The 21,621-nt window shown below is 49.1% G+C and overlaps 2 protein-coding genes and 1 long non-coding RNA gene across 5 annotated transcripts; 2 read left to right on the forward strand and 1 right to left on the reverse strand.

Moving 5' to 3' along the window:
* Positions 1-1,795: 1,795 nt before the first annotated feature.
* PHKG1 (phosphorylase kinase catalytic subunit gamma 1) lies at positions 1,796-10,947 on the forward strand. 2 transcript variants are annotated; one of them, XM_060649108.2, is made up of 11 exons: positions 1,796-1,967; positions 4,251-4,355; positions 4,830-5,008; positions 5,455-5,509; positions 7,989-8,054; positions 8,330-8,493; positions 8,880-8,970; positions 9,104-9,257; positions 9,434-9,559; positions 9,929-10,190; positions 10,895-10,947. In XM_060649108.2, the coding sequence occupies exons 2-10, from the start codon at positions 4,273-4,275 to the stop codon at positions 10,172-10,174; spliced, it is 1,164 nt and encodes a 387-aa protein (XP_060505091.1). In that variant the 5' UTR covers positions 1,796-1,967; positions 4,251-4,272; the 3' UTR covers positions 10,175-10,190; positions 10,895-10,947. The 2 variants fall into 2 exon arrangements, with proteins under 2 accessions (XP_060505091.1, XP_060505092.1); XM_060649109.2 differs by having other exon boundaries at positions 9,929-10,185.
* A 255-nt stretch (positions 10,948-11,202) lies between these two features.
* On the reverse strand, positions 11,203-21,549 carry SUMF2 (sulfatase modifying factor 2). Of its 2 annotated transcripts, none has more exons than XM_060649107.2 (9): positions 21,440-21,549; positions 19,563-19,719; positions 16,814-16,928; positions 16,319-16,363; positions 15,821-15,971; positions 14,915-14,970; positions 12,937-13,021; positions 12,603-12,747; positions 11,203-11,396 (listed from the first exon to the last, which is right to left on the reverse strand). In XM_060649107.2, exons 1-9 carry the CDS (start codon positions 21,501-21,503, stop codon positions 11,312-11,314), a joined length of 903 nt encoding a protein of 300 aa, XP_060505090.2. In that variant the 5' UTR covers positions 21,504-21,549; the 3' UTR covers positions 11,203-11,311. The 2 variants fall into 2 exon arrangements, with proteins under 2 accessions (XP_060505090.2, XP_060505089.2); XM_060649106.2 differs by having other exon boundaries at positions 19,554-19,719.
* On the forward strand, positions 12,806-13,595 carry LOC144614775 (uncharacterized). The gene is made up of 2 exons (XR_013552914.1): positions 12,806-12,901; positions 13,069-13,595. It is a non-coding gene; the product is annotated as an uncharacterized LOC144614775 (long non-coding RNA).
* Positions 21,550-21,621: the final 72 nt, after the last annotated feature.

Consider the following 21,621-nt stretch of genomic DNA (forward strand, 5'->3'; position numbering starts at 1 on the left):
CCTGCTGCCCGCTGCCTCCTGTTCTCAGCTGTGTTCTTAGAATGCCCTACTCTTGTCGAGTTCCTGAAAGTGACCAAGACCACCTTGCCTGAATTACCACAGACAGTTCACAACCGGCAAGACCCCAGCATATTTGCTTCTGGATTCATCTGTGGGCTCCTTTGTCCATTTTCCCTGGAAGTATGTGAGTTCATAGTGTTAATGCCCCTTATGTCCAAGGGCCGATGGCGTATGGTGACTAGCCAAATAGTTTATTGTTGAATCAATGAACCAAAGGAAAATGAACCATTGACATCAATAAAATGCGAGAGTCTGGCTGGCCTGGCCTCTCCCTTGTAGGAGCCAGGGCTACCCAGAGATGGGCACAGGGAATAATCCACTAGATGCACTGGCCCTTTGCCCTGAGTTCAGAAGGGATTTTGTTAAGCATTGAAAGTATAAAGCACAAGTCCACTCTACAGCTTTGCATCAGGACCACAAAAAGAGGAGGTGGGAGCTTACAGTAAGTGAAAGGAAATTGAGGTGTTTTCATCATTGGAGCCAGATGTTGCATCTCAGTTAAGCAGAGGCCTTAATGCGTAGTAGACCCAAAGTCCTTCCCAGTGCCCGTTTATATAGAAATCAAGCAGTGTTTCCCAGGAGTGAAAGAAATAGATGGTCAGCATGAATAAAGGAAAGAGCTCTTGGGCCCATACCTGGGGTTCATCTAGGCCTTCCTTACCTACTTCATGACCTTGAGCAAGTCACATTCTCTTTAAAATTGCCTTAATACCAGAGTTTTGGGGTCCAAGTGAGAATGTGCAAGTGCTTTGTGAAATGCTAATCAAATGGGTGCTTGTGGGCTCAGCCTCTGTGTGAAGCACTGTATTAGTTAGCCCTCCCTTCATTTGGTATATTAGAATTAGGGGTTTGAAAAAAGGTAGCTTTAAGGGCACCTGGGTGGCTCAGTTGGTTAAGCATCTGACTTCGGCTCAGGTCATGATCTCTTGGTTGGGGGTTCGAGCCCCGCATTGGGCTCTGTGCTGACAGCTCAGAGTCTGGAGTCTGCTTTGGATTCTGTGTCTCCCTCTCTCTGCCCCCTCCCCGCTCACATTCTGTCTCTCTCTCAAAAATAAATAAACATTAAAAAAAATTTTTTTAATAAAAAAAAAAGAAAAAAGGTAGCTTTAGAATGAGAGAGAGCAATACGTCAGTGTCAGCATGTTGCATACATTATTTCCAATTCTGTCAACCTCTTAAGGTAGAATCATACTGATGAGGGCCCTCACTCAAAGAGCCCAAAGGGGCACCCTGTCAGAGCTCATATGCTTTTCCTGGCACACGGACCTCCTCCCAATAGACCACAGGCTGAAAACTAAATGGGTTAAGGATGAAATCATGGAGGCAGATCAGAGATGGATTCCTGAAGGGGATGTTCCTTAACCTTTAAGGTCTGCATTCTGCAGGTCAGCCACAAAAACCGTTCCTGAGTGGGCCCCTGTGGACACTGGGGCTACAGTGTGGGTGCGCCAGTTTCTCCTGGGGTTTCCTCAGGTCCCTGCTCTCAGCATATAGAGACACTGCTCCCAGAGAAGTGAATGTGTTCCCGTCAAGGCTGGCTTTATCTCCTCTGGGCCTGGAGGCCAAAGGAGCTCCAGAGGGAAGACTGGTCACCTCATGCTGTTCCTGCCTGCTCTCAGGCCACCAGAGTTTCCCTCACCGTCCAGCAGAGGTCACCTCCTGGTGAGACTTGGCCCCTGCTGAGTCTTGGCCTGCATCCCAGATTTGCAGTTGTGATTTATTTCTGGCACGTCAGGCTTCCGTCACCAAGTAGCAAAGCCCGGAGGACGAGCAGCAAGATATCCTACTGTGGCCACGAGTGTCTGCTGAGGACCTGCTTCAGCCTTCAGTTGTCCCCTCTCCCCAAGGGGCTCTGAGACCTTTGGGATTCCTGTCACATTCACTCAAGGGCCTGAGAGGACCTAACAGTGAGTAGCTGGGCTGGTGATGGACAAAAGCCAGGCAACAGGCAGAGAGGGAGAGGCTGTGGGCAGAAAAGATAGAAACATCCAGAGCCATTAGACCCACTTTTCCCTTCCGAAGGCAGCTGGATGCAGAGTGGAAGCATTGACTCTTGAAGCCCCCCTCAGGGTATTTGCCTACAGAAAGGGGGTTCTCTGTTATTGTATTTTCAGACTTTGTGTTTTGGGGAGGGATGTTTTGTTCCAAAAAGGACCAGGTTCCCTACTCCCATCTGGGGACCCTTTCCAAAGGAGTCTTGGGAAAGGTGGGGAGTCGGGGGTGGGAGGGCAGGTAGGGAGGTAGTGGACAGAAGCACAAATGTGGCTCAATCAGGCCTAGAGCAAGGGAGTGGTCCCCCTGCCCCACCCCAGGACAGGTGAATGCAGCCAGAAGTGTGTGAAGCTGGTCAGGCCAGGGAATGGAGCCCCCAGCTGGGATGGCTTCCTGGAACGGGTCCACCACATCCTCTGCCTGTAGAGGGCTGGGGGAAGGGAGAGAACTTGCACTACCCAGCTTTGGGAGGTGGGGGACACAGACACCCATCTTGGGAACTTAAAAGGACCTGCAAGGAAATGGGCTTGTTTTTACAGGAACAGACATTTCTGTGCTCAGTTGGGGCTGCTGACTGGGAAGCCTGTGAGCAAGCAGCCCAGGCGCCTGCTGTTGGCAGAGATTGTTGTTATTCTAATTATTCCTCTGGTAACCAGGCACCCAGCAGTGGGGACACCAGGCTTCCTGGAACAGCTAGCCCTACTTGGCTGGTCAGCAAATTGGCCCATTTGATAGGCCAGGCCTTCCTGGGCCCAGAAAGGGCAGTAGAAGTGGGGCTAGAGGCAGCTTTGGCCCTGCTGAATGTTAACTTGTGCCCATTTTCTATCTGCCCCTCTTCCTGTTGGTAGATGATTTTCTCTGTTCCTCAAATCCTATATCTGAGGTAGGAGTTTAGTACTATGGCGGCCTCTATATTCCTCAGGCAGGGGCGCCTGGGTGGCTCAGTCGGTTGAGTGTCCAGCTTCGGCTCATCTCATGGTTCGTGGATTTAAGCCCTGTGTCAAGCTCTCTGCTGTCGGCGCCAAGCCCACTCGGATTCTCTGTCCCCACCCCACCCTACCCCTTGTACTTCCCCCACTCACACTCTCTCTCAAAAATAAATAAACATTTCTATTCCTCAGGCAAAGCTGGCCAGCTCAGCTCCTGTGTCCAGGCCTGAGTATCCTGGCTTTGTACTGCCCCACACTGTGGCGGGACCACTCAGGGCTCACCGGCCATCATTTGGTAGGACATGGGGCATTCCGAGGATAGAACCGACCTGCCATCAGAACCCTGAGCCAAAGGGATACCTCCAACTGTTGACTCACATCCAGGGAGCAGCACTGGGCACGGCAGGGAGGAATGGCTGGGACACCCCAGAGATCAGGCTAATGGAGGAGGTGACACCACACACTGACAGGTGATAGCAGAAGCAGGGCCCATTAAGCTCTGCATCCCTCTGAGCACCTGGCAGAGTGCTTCTCAAAAAGCATGAGAGAAAGAAGAGAAAAGAAAGAAGGAGAGAAAGGAAGGAAGGAAGGAAGGAGGAAAGAAAGGTTAGGAAAGTCCTGGTTGAGAGCAGAATGAGTAAGGAAGGAACAGTGGGAAGCACTGGAAGTGTGTTCCGGAAGGAGGGCTGTTTTCATGGAAGGACAGTTACACTGGGGGAGGTGACAGAGAGGCTCTAGGAGCCCCATATTGAGAAGATGAAATCATGAAGCTTCTCACCTTTCCACAAGCACAGAGAACAAGCAGAGGAAAAGCAGGACTAGCCTCATCTCCTCAGAGAGAAGAGACAGCCCTTTAATTTGTCCTCTGCAAAGTTCCTCTGGGGTTCTTTCTAAAATCAAGGGTGTGCTGGCCTCATCAGAGCTAACCCTGGGGCTGATGGCCCAGCCTCCTGCCTCTGGCCTGGGCTTAGGCCTGGCCTGTTGTCAGCTGCTTCTACCAGGGGGCGGCAACTTACAGCGAGAACATCTGGGGAGCCACAGGGTTGCCTGGGGTTCACAAAAGTTTGCAGCCAGCAGGAAGACGCAAGCTGGGCTCTTTCCAAAGGGTTTTTCAACTCACATTTATTTTGAACGTCCACTATAGGCCTGTTCTGTGCCAGCAGATACAAAGATGAGTGAGAAAGGGTTCCTTCCAGTCCTCAAAGAGCACATCCCTTAGATCAGGACGGCTGCCAGCTTCTTTCCATCTCTCCCCTCAGAGCCCCTCAGAATCACCCCGGAGGAGCTGAGCATGACCCGGGACGAGGCACTGCCAGACTCGTATTCAGCACAGGGCTTCTATGAGAACTATGAGCCCAAGGAGATCCTGGGCAGGTAAGGCCTAGACCTGCCCCAGGAAGTGCTGTCTTAGGCTCCAGCCAGTTCCATGGGCCCATGGGCCCATCCCCAAAGCACTGTCCACTTGGAGAAACCCTCAGTTTGGAGTCCTGCTCTCCTGAACCGGGACAAATGAGAAGGGTATATACCTCTCCCAGCGGAATTCTCCCAGTGCTGTTGACAAGCACTTCCAAACCCACTTTGCACCAGGGTCAGAGATCAGGGGTCAGAGGGAAGGTGATGGCCCTCGATGCCGAGAAAGAGCACTAAACTAGGAGTCAAGAGTCCTAACACCAGGCTTGTTACTCATCAGCTCCAGACAAATCACCCTCCCTCTGCCATCTTCATCCCCCCATCCCCAAAAGCTCCTAGGGAGTTGGTGGATAAGGCAAGACATCTCTGTTGTGCCTTGGACCTGGGATTCTCCCTGGGGTGAGGGGCCCCTGGACCACCTGTACTCTGCACCCGCAGAGGAGTTAGCAGTGTCGTCAGGCGCTGCATCCACAAGCCCACGTGCCAGGAGTATGCTGTGAAGATCATTGACATCACCGGCGGGGGCAGCTTCAGCTCTGCGGAGGTGCAGGAGCTGCGGGAGGCGACACTGAAGGAGGTGGACATCCTGCGCAAGGTCTCGGGGCTCCCCAACATCAGTGAGTAATGGCTCTGGGCCCCAGCAGGGTGCTCCACCATGATTCTGCTCTAATAACCCAAGTCAGGGAGTGCGTGAGGTCCCACCGTGCAGCTAGCCAGGATCCCCAGAGTGTCTCCTGCCCCGGAGACCTTGCCAGCCCAGCACCCTGAGGCTTGAGGTTCCCAGCCGCACCCTCACCACCCTGGAGACTCAGCTCTAAGCCTCCTCTTCCAGCCAGCCAGAGGTTTGCAAGCAGAACTGGCGGTGGTTGCGGGTCAGGGAATGGGGGTGTAAGGTCCCGGGCTGGCCCCTCCCTTAGTGGGACTCCTTTGAACACTGTTCTGATACCCCTTCCGGCTCTTGAAGTCAGTCGGAGCAGCTTTAGTACCCTCACCCCTGTGCCCCCCCGCTGCCTCTGCCCAGGCTCCTCTGCTACCTGAGACGAGTTAGTCATTTCCATTTCAGTACAGCTGAAGGACACATATGAGACCAACACTTTCTTCTTCTTGGTGTTTGATCTGTAAGTACCCAGTCCTGGAGCCAGACACACCCTGGGGCCTGTCGGAGAACCTCCTAGTGTGGTCCCTACCCAGTGCTTCCTGGAGACCAACAGCCAGCTCCCTACACTGTGGAGGCCAAATAGGATCACCAATGCTTCAGGTCAATCAGCCCCGGGGTCAGGCTGCCAGATCTCGAATCCTGGGGCCACCACTTATGAGCTAGATGGTTTCTTTAAGTATCTGTTTTCTCATGGGCATTACAGAAGTAATAATAGCACAGCAAATGGCACAATGTAAATGCTATTAATTATCAACTACAATGTCGATGACGAAGGTGGTCATTCAATACTCATTCTGGACATTGAGGCTATAGCAATGAACAAGACAAAGTCCCAACTTCATGTAATAATTTTCACAGAGAGTGAACAGAAAGCAATGATACATACACACAGTTATGTACATGTACAGATGCATAAAGCAGAGCAGGAGTTAGAGAGAGGTGGGGCTTCTTTAGATGGGGCTGTCAGGGAATGCTCTCCAGAAGGTGACCTGAGCAGAGGCCCAGATGAAGTGAGGGAGGGATCAGAACCAAGACCTGGAGAAGGACCCTTCCAGCAGAAGGACAGAAGGAAGAGCCAGAGCAAGGGCCCCACCGGATGGGCTTCATATATTCCAGGATTGGCAAGGAAACCAGGGTGGAGTGGGGCAAGCTTGTGGAGTTGGCAGAATGTGAGGCCAGTCTGTACTGAAGACCGGATTTTGCAGGCATGTCAGCCATGGCAAGGACTTTGGAGGCATGAACACATCCCTCTTACTTTTGAAAAGCATACTACTGACTATAAGGAGGCAAGAGTGGAAAGGAGGAGGCCAGCAGTATTGAGGCAAGAGGCCCACCAGGGAGGCAAGCAGTAAAGGATGTATTTGGGGTGTGGCTCAATGTCACTATTCCCCTGCTTCTGCACCAACAGGGCTACTGAGACAAGCTCCTTGTCACAGGGTCCACTGCCCACAGTGGGCCTTTCAGCTCTGAGAGCCTCTGTTTTCTCAAGAAAGGAAAAATGATAACAACCACTGTGCCCATCTCACCAGGCTCTAAGTATTGAATTCGACGACACAAAGTGGTCTGTGAACAATGTTTTCAGACTTATCATTTTCATCAGAAAGGCTTCCCAGGGAAGGGAACTGTCCAGCTCCTTGTCGCCCCACTCCATTGAGTCCTCACTAAAGGCTGCATGAACCACCACCATTGTGTGCTGTCTTGATTCCTCCATACATAATAGCTAATTTTAGGGACTGGATTTACTTGAGAAAATTATTCAAATAGGTTTTGTCTTGTTAGAAAGTTTCATACTGTAGCCATGCTGAACATGTGTAGGGTTATTTTCTTCCAGACACAGTATAACCTGGCCTGTGTGTACAATTAAACTGCCAGGTCCATGAGGCAGCAGCCTGCTGTATCTTGCCCAGTCCCCAGTGTTTACTGGTTAATCTTTCTTATGTTGCTAACAGTTAGTTATTCTAGTGTCTTTAAAATGGAATTAGAATAATAAAAACTGGATTCACACATGGCCTTTCTGGAACACAGTGTAGATATTGTACAGATAAGGCTCACCTCTGTAAATTCTAAGTTGTCTCCTCAAACAGAACCCCCCTCCCTGCCATACCAGCTAAGCTCAAAGGTTTTCTTGCCTCTATGACAGTGGCCAAATTCCTTTGTGTCCCAGGAATCCTGCTGCTTTCCCTGGAGGGGTGGGTGAGGAGAGCAGGATGTACCTTTCCTCTTTAACCAGGGGAGACTTTCCCAGGGCTGCCCAAGACTTAACCAGCTGCAGCTGTCCCCAGCTCTGCTCGGTAGCACTGCCCTGTAGAGCTCTTGTGGGCAGCTCAAATATCCCTAACCTTTGAAGAAGTTGCTTAGGGAAGCTATTTTTAATGCTGCCCTGAGTTGCCCTCCAGGGTACAACTAGATTGTTTTAGCAGTGACCTCTTTCTACATCATTCCAAGAAGTGGGAAGATTGAACTGTAATTCTTACTCCTAAAACAGGCAAACTTTGCTCTCGCAGCACCTGCACTGTTGCCTCTACTGTCCATTCCTGGGAAAAATCAGGACACTCTTGTCCTGATCTGGATCTGGGGCCTTGGGCCAGTGGCTCAGGGTCCCTCTTTCACCTCCCAGCCCTGATTTTGGCCCTGATAGATCCCAGTCAGTGTGTCACTTCCACAGGTGGGGGGACCTTCAGGCTGGTGCCATCCCACCCCCAGTGGGGGAGACACTCACCCTCGTGCTATCCCACCCTTTCGGTTTCCACTGTTCTTCTAATCTCCCTAGACAACCCCTCTGCTCACTTCCCCAGCTTCTTCCTGCAGCCCTTGGTCCTTCGTGGGGAGTGGTCCACTCTGCCTCTGGAGATATGAGGGGAGGAAACAGGTCTCTGGGAGTAGGGTAAGGAGGGGGTGCTCTTGGGACCCATCCAGATGCAAACCCGCCATCCCCACAGGATGAAGAGAGGGGAGCTCTTTGATTACCTCACTGAGAAGGTCACTCTGAGTGAGAAGGAAACCAGGTAAGGATCCATTTGCCCCTATTGCCACTCCCTGCCCCAGACTCCTAGTGATACTGGCACCAAGCTCTTGGAGTGAGAGCAGCATGCATTTGTCTGGGCTGGGGGCATGCGCTGCTGGCTTTTGTAGCCTCCCTCCCTCTTTGGCTCAGCCTAGATGGTCTCAGCCTGTCCTCCCGCACTGGCAGTCTGGTGGGTATACGGGCTTTGGTCTCCCTGCTTGCTACCGGGCCCTGTGGAATAGGAGATAAGAGTGACATGTGCCTGTCCCACCCCAGAAAGATCATGAGAGCCCTGCTGGAGGTAATCTGCAATTTGCACAAACTCAACATTGTGCATCGGGATCTGAAGCCCGAGAACATCCTCCTGGATGATGACATGAACATCAAGCTCACAGACTTTGGTTTTTCCTGCCAGCTGGAGCCAGGAGAGAAGCTGCGAGGTCTGGTAACGTGGCCTTGGCCCATGTCAGGGGCTCAGGTCTCTCTCATCCACGCTCCCAGGAACAGGGATTGCCTGGATTTCTCCCCTGATTTTCGCTCCCAGAATAAAAATCCTACCATTTCAGGGCTAGGTGTCTCTTCAGGTAAGCCTCCTCCCAGGGCTGAGCCAGGTTCCCACTGCCTGAGTTCCAGGCCGGGATGGCTAGAAGTGACCGAGGAAGCAACAGACCCAGCACCCAGGCCCTGCCCTTGGCTCTGAAGCTGGCCAGTGTTAGAAGAGTCCCAGCCCAAGCACCATTTTGCTTTTGTCTCCGTTTTTTTTCTTTGGATCTTCCCCTTCCAAGTGCCCCCTGCTGACCTGTCCTGAATGTAACTATTTCCGCAGAGGTCTGTGGGACCCCCAGTTACCTGGCCCCTGAGATCATTGAATGCTCCATGAATGATGACCACCCAGGTTATGGGAAGGAAGTGGACATGTAAGTATGTTGGGAAGTGACCCAGAAGGACAGGGATGCCCCCGTGGCTAAGAGCACCTGGCTGGGGAGGGGAGGAAATGGCAGGAGCTACAGCCAGTCCTCCTGCCTTCCTCCCTGTTCCACCTGATACCAGGTGGAGCACAGGCGTCATCATGTACACCTTGCTGGCTGGCTCCCCACCCTTCTGGCACCGGAAACAGATGCTGATGCTGAGGATGATCATGAGTGGCAACTACCAGTTTGGCTCACCTGAATGGGATGATTATTCAGACACAGTGAAGGACTTGGTGAGAGACCAATCCTTCTGGCTCCTCTGCTCAACAGAGCGGGAGTCCACCACGGGGGAGAGAAGCATATCATGCTACAAAATGGAGGACCCTACTGAGAAAGACCTTATGTCTTCTGAAGTGCTGGAGGGGACCCTGCCTTGATGTTTTCAGCTCCCCCTTCCTTATTCTCTCAGGTTTCTCGCTTCTTGGTGGTGAACCCCCGGGGCCGCTGCTCAGCAGAAGAGGCCTTAGCACACCCGTTCTTCCAGCAGTATGTGGTGGAAGAAGTGCGTCACTTCAGCCCCCGGGGCAAGTTCAAGGTACTGAAGCTCCCCTCCCACCCAGGGCAGGACTCGAGTCCAAGCCCCTAAGTCCCTTTCCTTCCCCCAGGGACTCCTTTCACCCACAGGGTTTCCAGAGCACCTGTCCTTCCCCTCCCACCCATCCCTGTGATGGCTCCAGCTCAATTTCTGACATCAGAGAGGACAGATGTCACCCATCTGGCTCCAAAAGCCCACATCTCTGCAGATGCCGGAGGGGTGGGAATGATAGGGGGAACACTAGGAAAGGCCCAGCGGTAGGCACACAAGGCTTCATAGCAATCACGCTCAGGGACTCCCTGCACTGGAAGGGGAAGGAGACAGGCCGGCAGGGACGGGGTCCAGCTTCTCAGTTCTGGCTTTCCACAGGTGATTGCTCTAACAGTACTGGCTTCAGTGCGGATCTACTACCAGTACCGCCGGGTGAAGCCGGTGACCCGGGAGATCGTCATCCGTGACCCTTATGCCCTCCGTCCTCTGCGCCGACTCATCGATGCCTATGCTTTCCGCATCTATGGCCACTGGGTGAAGAAGGGGCAGCAGCAGAACCGGGCTGCCCTCTTTGAGAACACACCCAAAGCTGTGCTCCTCTCCCTGGCTGAGGAAGACTACTGAGGGGCCAGCAGGTGGGGTAGGTGGGGCGGGGGGCGGGCAAGGAGGGAAAGCCACAGAAACAGAAGCTGAAGGAGTGAGATCATGTCCAAGCCTCTGTCCAGAGCGGGGTACTTGGGCCTGGCCAGAACCCCTGCACCCGAGGCCCCTATCCCCTCTCAGAGGCTCTGCACAAGGGCAGGGCGCTCCCATCACACGTCATCACATGTTGGTGAGTGTGGTCAGGGCCTGTCCCCATAGAGGGGAACTGCTTCTCTACTTCCCAGCTGTAAGCACCATCTCAGGTTCTTCTCATGGGAGGCCCAGAGTTCCAGATGCTTGCGTGCCCTTCTCTTAGGGTCCCAGGGTGAGGATAAAAGAGAATAGTCTGAGATACACAATCACAAGAGGTTTTACTGACCTCACAACATCCAGTGACACCATGGGAGCAGGTTCTTTTCTAGGGACATATGTTTAGAGGCATATGGGAGTCCTGATCTGATTAACAATAGAAAGGGAAGGTTCCGGTATTTGTCTGTCTGGAATATCATTTACTTTGTGACTCGCACAATACAGTTCTGTCTGGTAAATAATTCGGCTCCCCTAGACCCTTTTAAGGCTGACATTGTGCTTTAAAGAGCCTGGTTACTGCATTCTATGTACAGTTAGCAGAAATTAGGTTCCTTCAGAGGCATGTGAAACACTACAAATGAGGTGAATGAAAGAAGTATTTTCCTTCTACAGCAATTTGCTTGGAAAACAAAGAGAAATGGGGAAATTCTGCCTTGAGAAAACAATGTTGGATCCCTGAATCAAACATTGATTTAAAATTTTTAACAAAGTGCCTTTCAGAGCACTCTGGCCCAATTGTTTGAGTACTGGGCCCTATACAGTTAATATCTGACCTCTAAGAGAAACATCCAGCTCTTGGCCACAATCAATAAGCTGGGCCCCTTCTCCAGGAGACAGTGGCACCCCTCCTCTGAGGTTAGAGTCCTCTCCTGGCCTGGTGAGAGATGCCTGCCACAGAGGAATGGAAGAGGGGTAGGAGGTCATTCCTGAGGCTGAAGTTTAAGAGTCTGGAGTTTGGCTGTGTCTGGAACGTGGCCAGGGAGTGACACGGGCACCATGGGGCTCTTCTCTTTGGCTCTGCATAGCTGTTCACAACTCCCCAGGCAGTCGGCCTGCACTGGATGCACAACGGAAGCCAAGGTTGTCTGAGGCTGAATCTGGAGTGTTGCCCATCCTGGCACCAGAGAAGAGGAGAAAGAATGGACATTTGTTGAAAAGGGGCCTGGAGTCTTACTCCACTTTCCTGCTCTACCTCCTAGGGCCTGCTGTGGTCCAGGGTACGGGAGGACATAGTCTAGAAAGAAGCCTGGGGTGAGGGCGCTCCTGGGGCAATGGGGAGAAGGGCCCTGGGACAGGGTGGAGGAAGTGTGAGTGAATAGCCCTGAGAATCTGCTCTGGAAGGCAGGAAGGGCAATGACTAGTAACTTTAGCTGCTGGTGGTTTAGAATAACTCAGTCAAAACAAACAAAAAGTCCTGTCAGTAAGAAGCAAAATGTTGTAGTGCCAGTGAGTACTTCATACTTTTTAATGAACTTTCACATATGCTCCTTCATTTGCCATTTCTCAATAGCTCTGGAAGGGAGGGTCTGTTCAGCATTTTAGAGACCCAGCAGATACTAGAAAGATGTAAATATCCTGCCCAGAGCCAACTACTGCTTCATGGGCACAAGAGATTCAGTGGCAAACCCAGCTTCCTGGTTCCCAGGCTAGTATCTTCTCCATTACTTTGTCCTAAAAAAAGGAGGCGAGAGAAAGTCTTGGGCCTCAATGTGTCAAAGAAACGTCTGCAAACCTGACTTCCCGAGGCCACAGAAACTGTGGTCTCTTTTTAATCCTTATGGAACCCGGAATGGGAGGAATCACAGGGAGATCAATCAAAATAAATGTACAGATGAGAGTGTAGAGACAGTCCCAGCAGGAGACTCAGGTGCTAGCACTAATCATCTGTGTGAAATGAGCAGGTCCCAGCACCTCCCTGAGCCTAATTTTCCTTGACGGTAAAACAAAATGGTTACAGAAAACGACTCTTCATGTGCTTTCCAGTTTGAAGGGTCAATATTTCCATGACCCCAGGCCATAACCTATTTATGTGGCCATTCTACCCCCTGTCTCCGCACACCCAGTTAGGAGGACAAGAACAGAAAGAAAACCTTATGGTTTGGGACACAAAGTCTTTCTGGGTGCTAAGAGCTGGCAAGAAAAGGCACAAGTTGCCCTGGGCTCTTTTGCTTCTCATGGCAAGTGCTGCTGGTTCTCTTTTCTGTGCCCAACTCTGGGTGCGGACGGAGGTGTGGAAGCAGTGCCAACACCAGCTCTGGCGCTGTCTGTGCTCTGGGAGACCAGGACCTGACCCTCAGCCCCCAGATCCCAGGCTTCTTACCTGGTGGTGACCCGGGCCCGGTGGTTGGCGGAGCCATCAGCTGTGTCGATCCAGGATGCCCCCCGGAGGACACGCATGTCCTGGTCAGTGGCCGGGTACGGTGATGCCGTCCACTCCCACACGTTGCCCATGAGGTCATAGAGCCCTACAGCACAGCAGGGTGGGGGTCAGTCCCAGGCTGGCTAGTACCCGCCCCCCCCCCCCGCCCCCACTTATGAAGTCTTTAGGGGAGGAAATGCTTCTCTGGTGGTGTTTCTTTCTGCCTCATTGATCAACAGAATGATCCCACCAAACAATTTGTGAGTGTTGACAGCAATGTGATAGGAAATCTTACCATAGTTATTCTGTGGGGGGAAAGCATTCACTGGGGAGACTCCATGGAAGCCATCCTCAGCTTTGTCACCCTTGGGGAACTTTCCCTGAGAAGGAGAAATTTAGACTAAAGTATTTACCATCCTGTTCCAAGGCAGGTGTCCCTGTCTACCCAGAGGAAAACCAAGGTCACTTGCTGTGTCATCGGGGGTGGGGTGAGGGGTATGGGGCAGTGTTCTGAGATACCCATCCTGAGCTCCCAAACTAGTCACCTCATGTCCTCCACCATCACCTCCTGGCTGGATTAGGACGGGTATGCTTTCCCCTGTGCCCACAGGGGTCTAGAACAAGCCTACCCCACTCCCACTTTCTCCACTCTCAGCAGCTCCCACTCCTCTGCCTTGGACCCCATGCGCTTCGGTGCCTTGGGAAGAAAGGCTCTCCTCCCCTCCTCTGTGGTCAGCACCACCTGCCATCTGCAGAACAACCAATGCCCACCCTGTGCTCTCCTGTAACGCCTCTTCCCCTTCTACCACCAACAGGTGTAACTCTCCCTCGTCTGCCCTGACTCTATCCTCATCTGTTCTTACCACCAAAATTCCTGAAAAAAAGGACCCTATATTTGCTGATGCGATGTGTCCAATGTGTTCATTCTTCTCATTAAAACTGGGATTCATCTTCCACTAGTCTATGGAAGCTGCTCTTACTAAAGGGGAGATAGAAGGGGCAATAGCTACTACGTGCTAGGGCTGCTACATTTATCACTTTTAATTTAATACTTACAAGGTTGTGAGGCAAGTATTTTCTCCCTTTAAAAAACTGGCAACTGAGGCTCAAAATGGCTAACTTATCAAAGATTACAGTGAAGAAGTCAGATCTGTCTTTTTGCAAAGCTCTGATCCAAAGATCATCTAAGATCAGTTTATCCCTCAGGTCCTTTTTAATACTACCCCCTGAAACGCTGACGCTGTACCACCTCACTCTACAGAGTCTCCCTGGGAGATGACATTCTTGCCCAAGATGTATGCTGATGACTCCCAAACCACTTGCTCTGACCCAGATCTCTGCCCTAAGTTCCAGACTCATATTTTTGACTCTCAGCATATAAATGACCCAAAGGCACCTTAAACTAAGCTGATCCTACAGTGATCAAGTTCTAGCCCTCTGACCCCAAATGCATACCATCTATTCTGGATAATGGTACACCATCATCCTGTTGCCCAAGCTTAGATTCATGCTCGAACCCAACTCTCTTTCACCTCTCCACATCTGATTAATTACCAAACCCTGTCTATCTTCTCAGGCACGCCTCTTCCATTTGGCTTCCTCTCCATCCTGCTGCTACTTAATTCACATGCTCAAAATCCCCTGTGCCATTGCCACAGCCTCAAATTCAGAGAACCACCCCCCCCCCCCCGCACTGCCACCATTGCAGCTGTACTTCATTGGGTCCTGCGCAAATTAGCAACTAGCATACTCCCTAAATCAAAGATGCTTTTAGTCCCCTCTGTTGACTCCCCACTGCCTACAGGGTAAGATATACCCGTATCTTGGCACACCTGGTCCTTCATAATCTGCTTACAACCCACTGCCTACATCATCTCCTACACCCCCCATTTCACTGTGCTCCAGCCTCTCTGAATTTGTCCCATCTCTGAACACACAGTACCCTTTCCTAATACAATGCTTGCACTCATGTTGTTCCTTCAGCTGATAATGCCCTTTCCTACACTTTTCACTTGGCAAATTCCAATCTCCATCAGGTTCAATGTCATCTTCTCTGTGAAGTCACCCCCAGCTCTCTCAGGCAGTCATTTACTCCTGCAACTCTTCAGTATGTAGCCCTACCACACTGTCTTTTGCTTTACCAGTTTAGTAGTTTATCAATCCCATTAGAACACAAAGCCCTCTGAGTCCCACAGCCCAATGTGCCGCCTAGCCTACAGCAGGTTTCGATCAAGGCTTTGAGAAGGGAGAGGGGTGAGGAATGTATGTCTTACCTGCCATAGGTTGGTGCGGTTTGGCTGGAACTGGTTTCCCCATGGGTAAACCTGACCTGCCAAGAGAGCAAGGAGATAGCAGGGGTGGGAGAGGTGAAGGGTTGTGGAACAAGGGAAAGACAGAAATAGTGAGGGAACCAAAAGGAAGTCAGAAGGTGATGAGAAAAGAAGAGAGAGATTACTTTTATTTCCCAGGCCTGTCCCTTCCCCTCACTGTACTGCACTCAGAGCCCCTGGCCCCCTGATCTGCTCCAGGACAGTGCAGTCCCAATTGTGGTGCTGACTCATGCCAGTCTGTAAACTAACTGTTACTGGATCATGTCCAGATTAAGTACAGAAACTGGGGGTAAGAATGAAGAAACTTGTCAACTAGACTTAAATTGGATAAACAAACAAGCAGCCTTATTATTCACATTAATAATTTTGACTACTGGGATAGCTGGTGTTCATTCAAAGAGTAGCAGAGGTATTGAACACGGGGAGTTGCTGCTTCCTGCTCCTAACTTTTTGTTTAGTTGGGATTGCAGAACAACAGAGTTATGACCAAATAGTGATTCTTTAGTCCCTTTACACCTATGGAAAAGGCAGTCTAGGTAGTGCTTTTCTTTCCCCCTTGCTATGGTGTTCTGATCATTTACTGAAATGTAACATGTCTGGGTGCAATCTCCAAAACTGACAAATTTTCTGTCTGTTCCTTCATTCCGTTTTTCCAGTTAGTAATTTTTATGGCATTGTACATTAGTATGGGTGTGAGATGGATGAGAATTGAAAACAGAACAACCGACCCTTTGCCACACAGTTTAGAAGACTGCTCTCGGGGTTATGGACCCTTCCCACCCTTCAAAGCCCCCCATGCAGGGCAGTATGGGAGAAGAATAAAGGGGAGTCGCGCTGCCGACTCTATACCCGTCAAGCCCCCTCGGGCAGCAAACTCCCACTCTTCCTCGGTGGGCAGCCGTTTCCCCCGCCAAGCACAGTAGGCACGAGCGTCATTCCAGCTCACGTGTACCACTGGGAGCTCCAGTCTCTCTCGGATGCCAGAGCCAGGACCTGCAGGCTGACAGCCAGGATGAAGTGAGACAGACTTCTGGGAGCTCATGGAAGTCTGAGGAAGGCTAGGCTTAAGGTGCCTGAGTTCAGCTTTTACCACTAGATGGAGCAAGGAAGTTGGAGGAGACAGCCTGGTGAGCGCGGAGAGGCCCAGAGTCAGAAAGGGAAAAGTGGGGTGGGCGATGGGAAAAAAGATCAGGGCACAGGAAATAGGGTTGCTTGGCTGTGTCCTCAAAATTTATGGTTATCCGTTTTGATTCCATATTTCTAGATGGGCAAGGGGTCTAGGGAAGCCAGGCCTCCAGAATAAGAGTCAACAGGGGCAGAAAACAAGGCAGAGGAACCAACCCTTACCTGTCTCCAGAATGCCCTTTCCACTGGAAGCCACCAGAGAACAGACTGCAAAAAAAGGAAAAGGCATGACTGCAAGATGCTCTGACCCAGCAAGGTCACCTTCCTGACTGACACACAGGAGGCAGAGCAGACACTTTAGGCTGAGACTCGGGTGGTCCAAGTGGGGCTGTTTCTGGAACCTTTAAAGCAGGACATCTCATGACCGTTATTGGAGGGGATGTTGAGATGTTCTCTTGTCAGTTCATGGAGTAACTTGAACCCTACATGTGACCAGATCACCAGACTTTTTACAAAGTCTCTCTATGCAGAAACCAGCACAAGGTTAACGTCTCGGGAGTGTGTGTTCATCTGACTCTTCCAGGGAGGATCTCTCTTGCTTCCTCCCTGCCTGCGGCTCTCAGGGGTGATTCTTTCTTGTGGCCCAGGTGACCCCATAACCCACAGGATTCTCTGTCCAGGGCCCACTCCTTCAGCTGAAAGCCCAGGTTCTCTCACCTCCATCTGATGGGCCACTTTGTTTCTAAGCTCATCCGAGACAAAGTCCTCAAAGACAAAACTCCATCCAAACTTCTCAGCCTCTGTCCGGTACTTTTTTTCCCTGACAAACTCCCTGAAAAGAGAGATATTTCACTTGGTTAAGCTGCTACAGTTCCAGGTCCCACTGTCACCCCCTCCTGTTCCAGAAAACCTCATATATCCTTCACCTTTAAGTCACACATCACAGAGTTCCCATCAACAACAAGGAATTGACATTGAAGTCTGAGTAGGAGATTTTCCTTTAAAATCTGTTGCTGTATGTGTAATTCATGTAGAGTAAAATTCACTCTTTTTAGTGCAGTTTTGTGAGTTTTGACAAAACTTATAGTCATTATCACAATCAAGATATAGAGCAAATCTATCAACCACCTCCAAAAATTCCCTCATTGCCTCTGCAACCATTGCTGTTTTTTGTCCCTAGTTTTGCCTTTCCCAGAATATAAATTCACATACGTCGAATCATACAGTATGTAGCTTTAGAGTCTGGCTTCTTCCATTTAGCATAATGCTTCGTTGCCAGTATTAGTTTGTTCCTCTGTTTACAGAGTACCATTTTATTGTGTGGAGGTTCTGTATTTTGCTTATCCATTCACCACTTGCGGGTCATTTGGGTTATCTCCAGCTTTTGGAGATTATGAATAAAACAGCTGAGAAGATTTAAGGGTGGGGAACAGGTCTGTTTTCTGAAAGGTCTTCATCACATCCCCACTCTCACAACAATCATGAGAGGGAGGCAGAACGTGATTATCTCCATCTAACAAATGAAAAAAAAACCGGAATCAAATAAAAATGATGTACTGAAATTTTAGAATGGATTTTCACACAGTTTGGTATGGTTTAGCAAATTTTAGCACGTAAAATTTCCAGCGTAAGATGGATTGTTTTCACTGGGCTAATAGTACCCCATCTGTGCCAGCCCTCTGACATGAGGAGACATTGTTCACCCATCAAAGGGGCATTGAGAATGGAGGAGGTGATCACATGTGGTAGCAACAGCTATTCACCAACCTCAGAGCATCTGAGTAGTTTGAAAATCTTTCACCAGAGAGGCAGAGACAAATCATGGGGGTTCTAAGCAAAGTTTAGGGGCTTGCTGGAGGTCTATCATAAAATAGGTCATTAAAAATAACAAATAAATAAATAAATAAATAAATAAATAAATAAAAATAGGTCATAATTTGAAATATAAAAGAACACACACTGTTCATCTATCTAGCTAGCTATTTCTGGTTGTCATGATGTGGTGCAAACCTGATCAAAAGTGATTTCTCCTTCAATTTTAATAACTTTTCTGTTTAAAAATACTTTTAAAAAGCACATATAAGCATAGAGTGCTGGTTGGCTCAGTCAGTTAAGCGTCTGACTCTTGGTTTTGGCTCAAGTCATGATCTTACAGTTCGTGAGTTCGAACCCTGCACCGGCTGTATGCAGCCTGCTTGTCTGTCTTTCTCCCCGCCTTTCTCTTCTTCTCCCTTGCACTCATTCTCTCTCTCACTCTCAAAATAAATAAATACTTAACAAAAAAGCACATATGTGTAATGCACATTGTATTATAGAAAAATGAGAAAGCACAAGTATATGAAAAGAAAAAAAACTGAAATCATCCATTATCAGACCAACTAAGATATATATATATATCCCTTACATAGTGTTCCCTGTCCTGCCACCCCCCCCACCCCCGGAAGGATTTTTAAATACCTTTAATAAGGTGCTTCCCTGGAATTATTTTCATTTGGAAGTCACAAAAACATGGGCAAAATCTGTAAACTAACACAATGCTGCATCTCCCAGTTCTTTTTTTTTTTTTAATTTTTTTAATGTTTATCTATGTTTGAGAGACAGAGAGAGACAGAGTGTGAGCGGGTGAGGGGCAGAGAGAGAGGGAGACACAGAATCCAAAGCAGGCTCCAGGCTCCAAGCTGTCAGCACAGAGTCCAACGCGGGGCTCAAACTCACGAACTGTGAGACCATGACCTGAGCGAAGTTGGACACGTAACCGACTGAGCCACCCAGGTGCCACAAATACACCAATAATTCTTACGCTTACTCTGTCTCCTGAGTAAATTTTCCCTGTAAATTTTTATCTTAAAGAGTTTTAAGGCCACAATGCAACACATAAGTCATTTCCCACATTTGCTTTGTCTTCCTGTTCCCTCCTCTTCCTTTTCCCACTCCTCCCTCTCTCTATTCTCCCTGTATCATTTGAAGGTAAGTTACAGGTATCACCTGGATCATTCCCCACTTCAGCCTTTGCAAAACATACCACCTTGAGGAAAGTGAGGCAGCTCAACGAGGCTTCCTAGACTGAGTTGGAATCACAATGCTTGTCCTAAAACAATGCCAGTTCCATAAGTAAATATAAAGGATATTTAAAGACTCCCAGCTACCATGACCCTTCTCCCAATCCCTTTTCCCTGTGGAAGAGGTTTTTGTTAAGTGTTTGACTTCTGCCCCTATTTCTCAGTGTTATATCCAGTGTAATGGAAAATCCACTGGCTCAAGGGTCAGAGGGTTTGAGTTCCAGGTCCAGCTCTGCCATAAACAGAGTCTCCAGACTTTAGATTCTTCACCTGAAAAACGGAGACAGCACTTATCCCATATTACTATTGCAAAGATGATATGTAATAGTGAACAAGCTAGTTTCCTTTTAGCTATCAGGAACGAAAATCAGAAAGAGCCTTTACCGCTCCTAGAATACCTGATGTACCTGAAATCTTTGTTGGTGACAGGAAATACATCAATGGCAAAGGGTTTTACTGTCACCTCCCGGACAGGCCCTTCACCATCTCTGCCATCTGGTGAATTTGTTCCCATCTGGAATCTCCCACCTGGTAGCTGGACCATGCTGGTAGCCTGCCCATTCCCTGCAGAGAAAAAGGAGCATCATCAGTAATACATGAATATATATAAAACAAGTGACAATATTTGGATCATACATAATATTCATAATGATGTAATGAAAAAAAAAGGCGGCTTAGAAATTTGGCTTTAAATTTTTGTTCTGCCACTTAATTTGTTGGGTGACCTTACGCAAATAAGTCAGTCTGAGTTTTGGTTTCTTCACCTACAAGATGGAGATAACATCTAGCTATTTCATAGGTGTGGCTGTATAAATTAAAATTAACATGTGTGAAATGTTGTGAGTGCATTCTAATTATTCAACAAATGTTTATTTTCTTTCTTACTGCTCTATTTCTGTACACAACTCTTTGTCCCGGCTAGGTAAATCTAGACACTATACCCTGAAATACATCTAGCACCTCTCTACCCACACTTCTGCTCAAGTTGTTTCTCTGCCTCTTCCTCCCCATTTCTGAATGATTTTCACTATTATATCATATGCTCCAGAAAGAAAAGGACTACACTTATTTTGCCAGTGTATTCCTGGCATCTAGCACAAGAGCACGATAATTAGCAAATAACTGAATGAGGTCCTTCATAGCTACTGTTTGAACACCTCAGAAAATCAGAATTAAAGGTATCTTTATTGTTTATTTTTTTAACTTTTGTTGTTGTTGTTGTTGAGAGACTGAGAGCACGAGTGGGGGAAGGGCAGAGAGAGAGGGAGGCACAGAATCTAAAGCAGGCTCCAGGCTCTCAGCTGTCAGCACAGAGTCCAATACGGGGCTCGAACCCATGATCTGACTGAGCCACCCAGGCGCCTCAAAAGGATCTTTAATTCAACCCCCTTATTTAACAGGAAAAAACCAAGACCCAAAAAAGAGAAACCACTTAAAGAACTAGTTAGCAGGGACAGCACTAGATCCAGGTCTCCTTACTTCCAGGTCAGCACTATTTCCAACCTGCTACACTTGTCTTCACACTTTGGGGTGTTATGTTTCTGCCTAAGGATGTCTAAGTATTATAAGTTCCTCAATGGCCGAGTCTACCATTTTTCATGTTTCTCTGTCTTTAGCCTTCTTATTCTCATTCTGACACACACTGATGATTTCATCTACTTCAAGGGAGAAAAAATTTTACAGGGAAATCTCAGATTAAAAGGGAATTAAGAAACAACATATAACTGCAATGTATGAACTCTGACATTAACTCAGTAAGTAAACCATAACAAACACAGTAGATGAATTTGAACACTAACTGTATGTTTAAGGATATTAATGACAACTGTTAGTTTTTTAAGGTAGAGAAAGAGTATGGTGGGTTTTTTTCATGACTTCTTGTCTTTTTGGCTATTCATGCTGTGTATTTACAAATAAAATTGTGTCGTGTCTGGATTCACTTCAAAAAGGCCCCAGGGAAGGAGAAAGTGATATACCAAAATAGCAAGATTAGTTATAAACTGGCGCCTGTTTTTAAGCTGGGTTACCGGTTCATAGGAGGAGGTGTTTTTATATTCTTTTACACTATGTTCGAAAGATTCCAAAATAAATTAAAAGTGAAAAAGCAGTTTGATAGGATATGAGCATTAACCATCTTGCCAAGTTGGCTGCCTCTGGCTGCTCCAAGCCCATCCCGGAAGCGGGCGGAGGGGCCACGGTCTCTTTCCCGACCTGGCAGGGCACCCACCCCTTCCCTGATGTTTCCTGGGGCACACAGGGTCAGGGGACAGGCCAGCACACTGACCTAGCTCGAGCCACGGGCCAGACAGGAGCAGCGGCAGAATCAGCAGCGGTGGCGAGGGGCCCATGCCGGTAACAGGAGCAGCACGCCGCACCGTAAAGCCCTTCTGCGCCTGCGCCCTGCGTGCACCGCTTCGGAGGGCACCGCTTCGGCCACCGTATCGCTGGCAACGCCTCCTTAGCGTT

Source organism: Panthera onca, chromosome E3, assembly GCF_046562875.1.
Source record: "Panthera onca isolate mPanOnc1 chromosome E3, mPanOnc1 haplotype 2, whole genome shotgun sequence".
Classification (NCBI taxonomy): Eukaryota; Metazoa; Chordata; class Mammalia; order Carnivora; family Felidae; genus Panthera; species Panthera onca.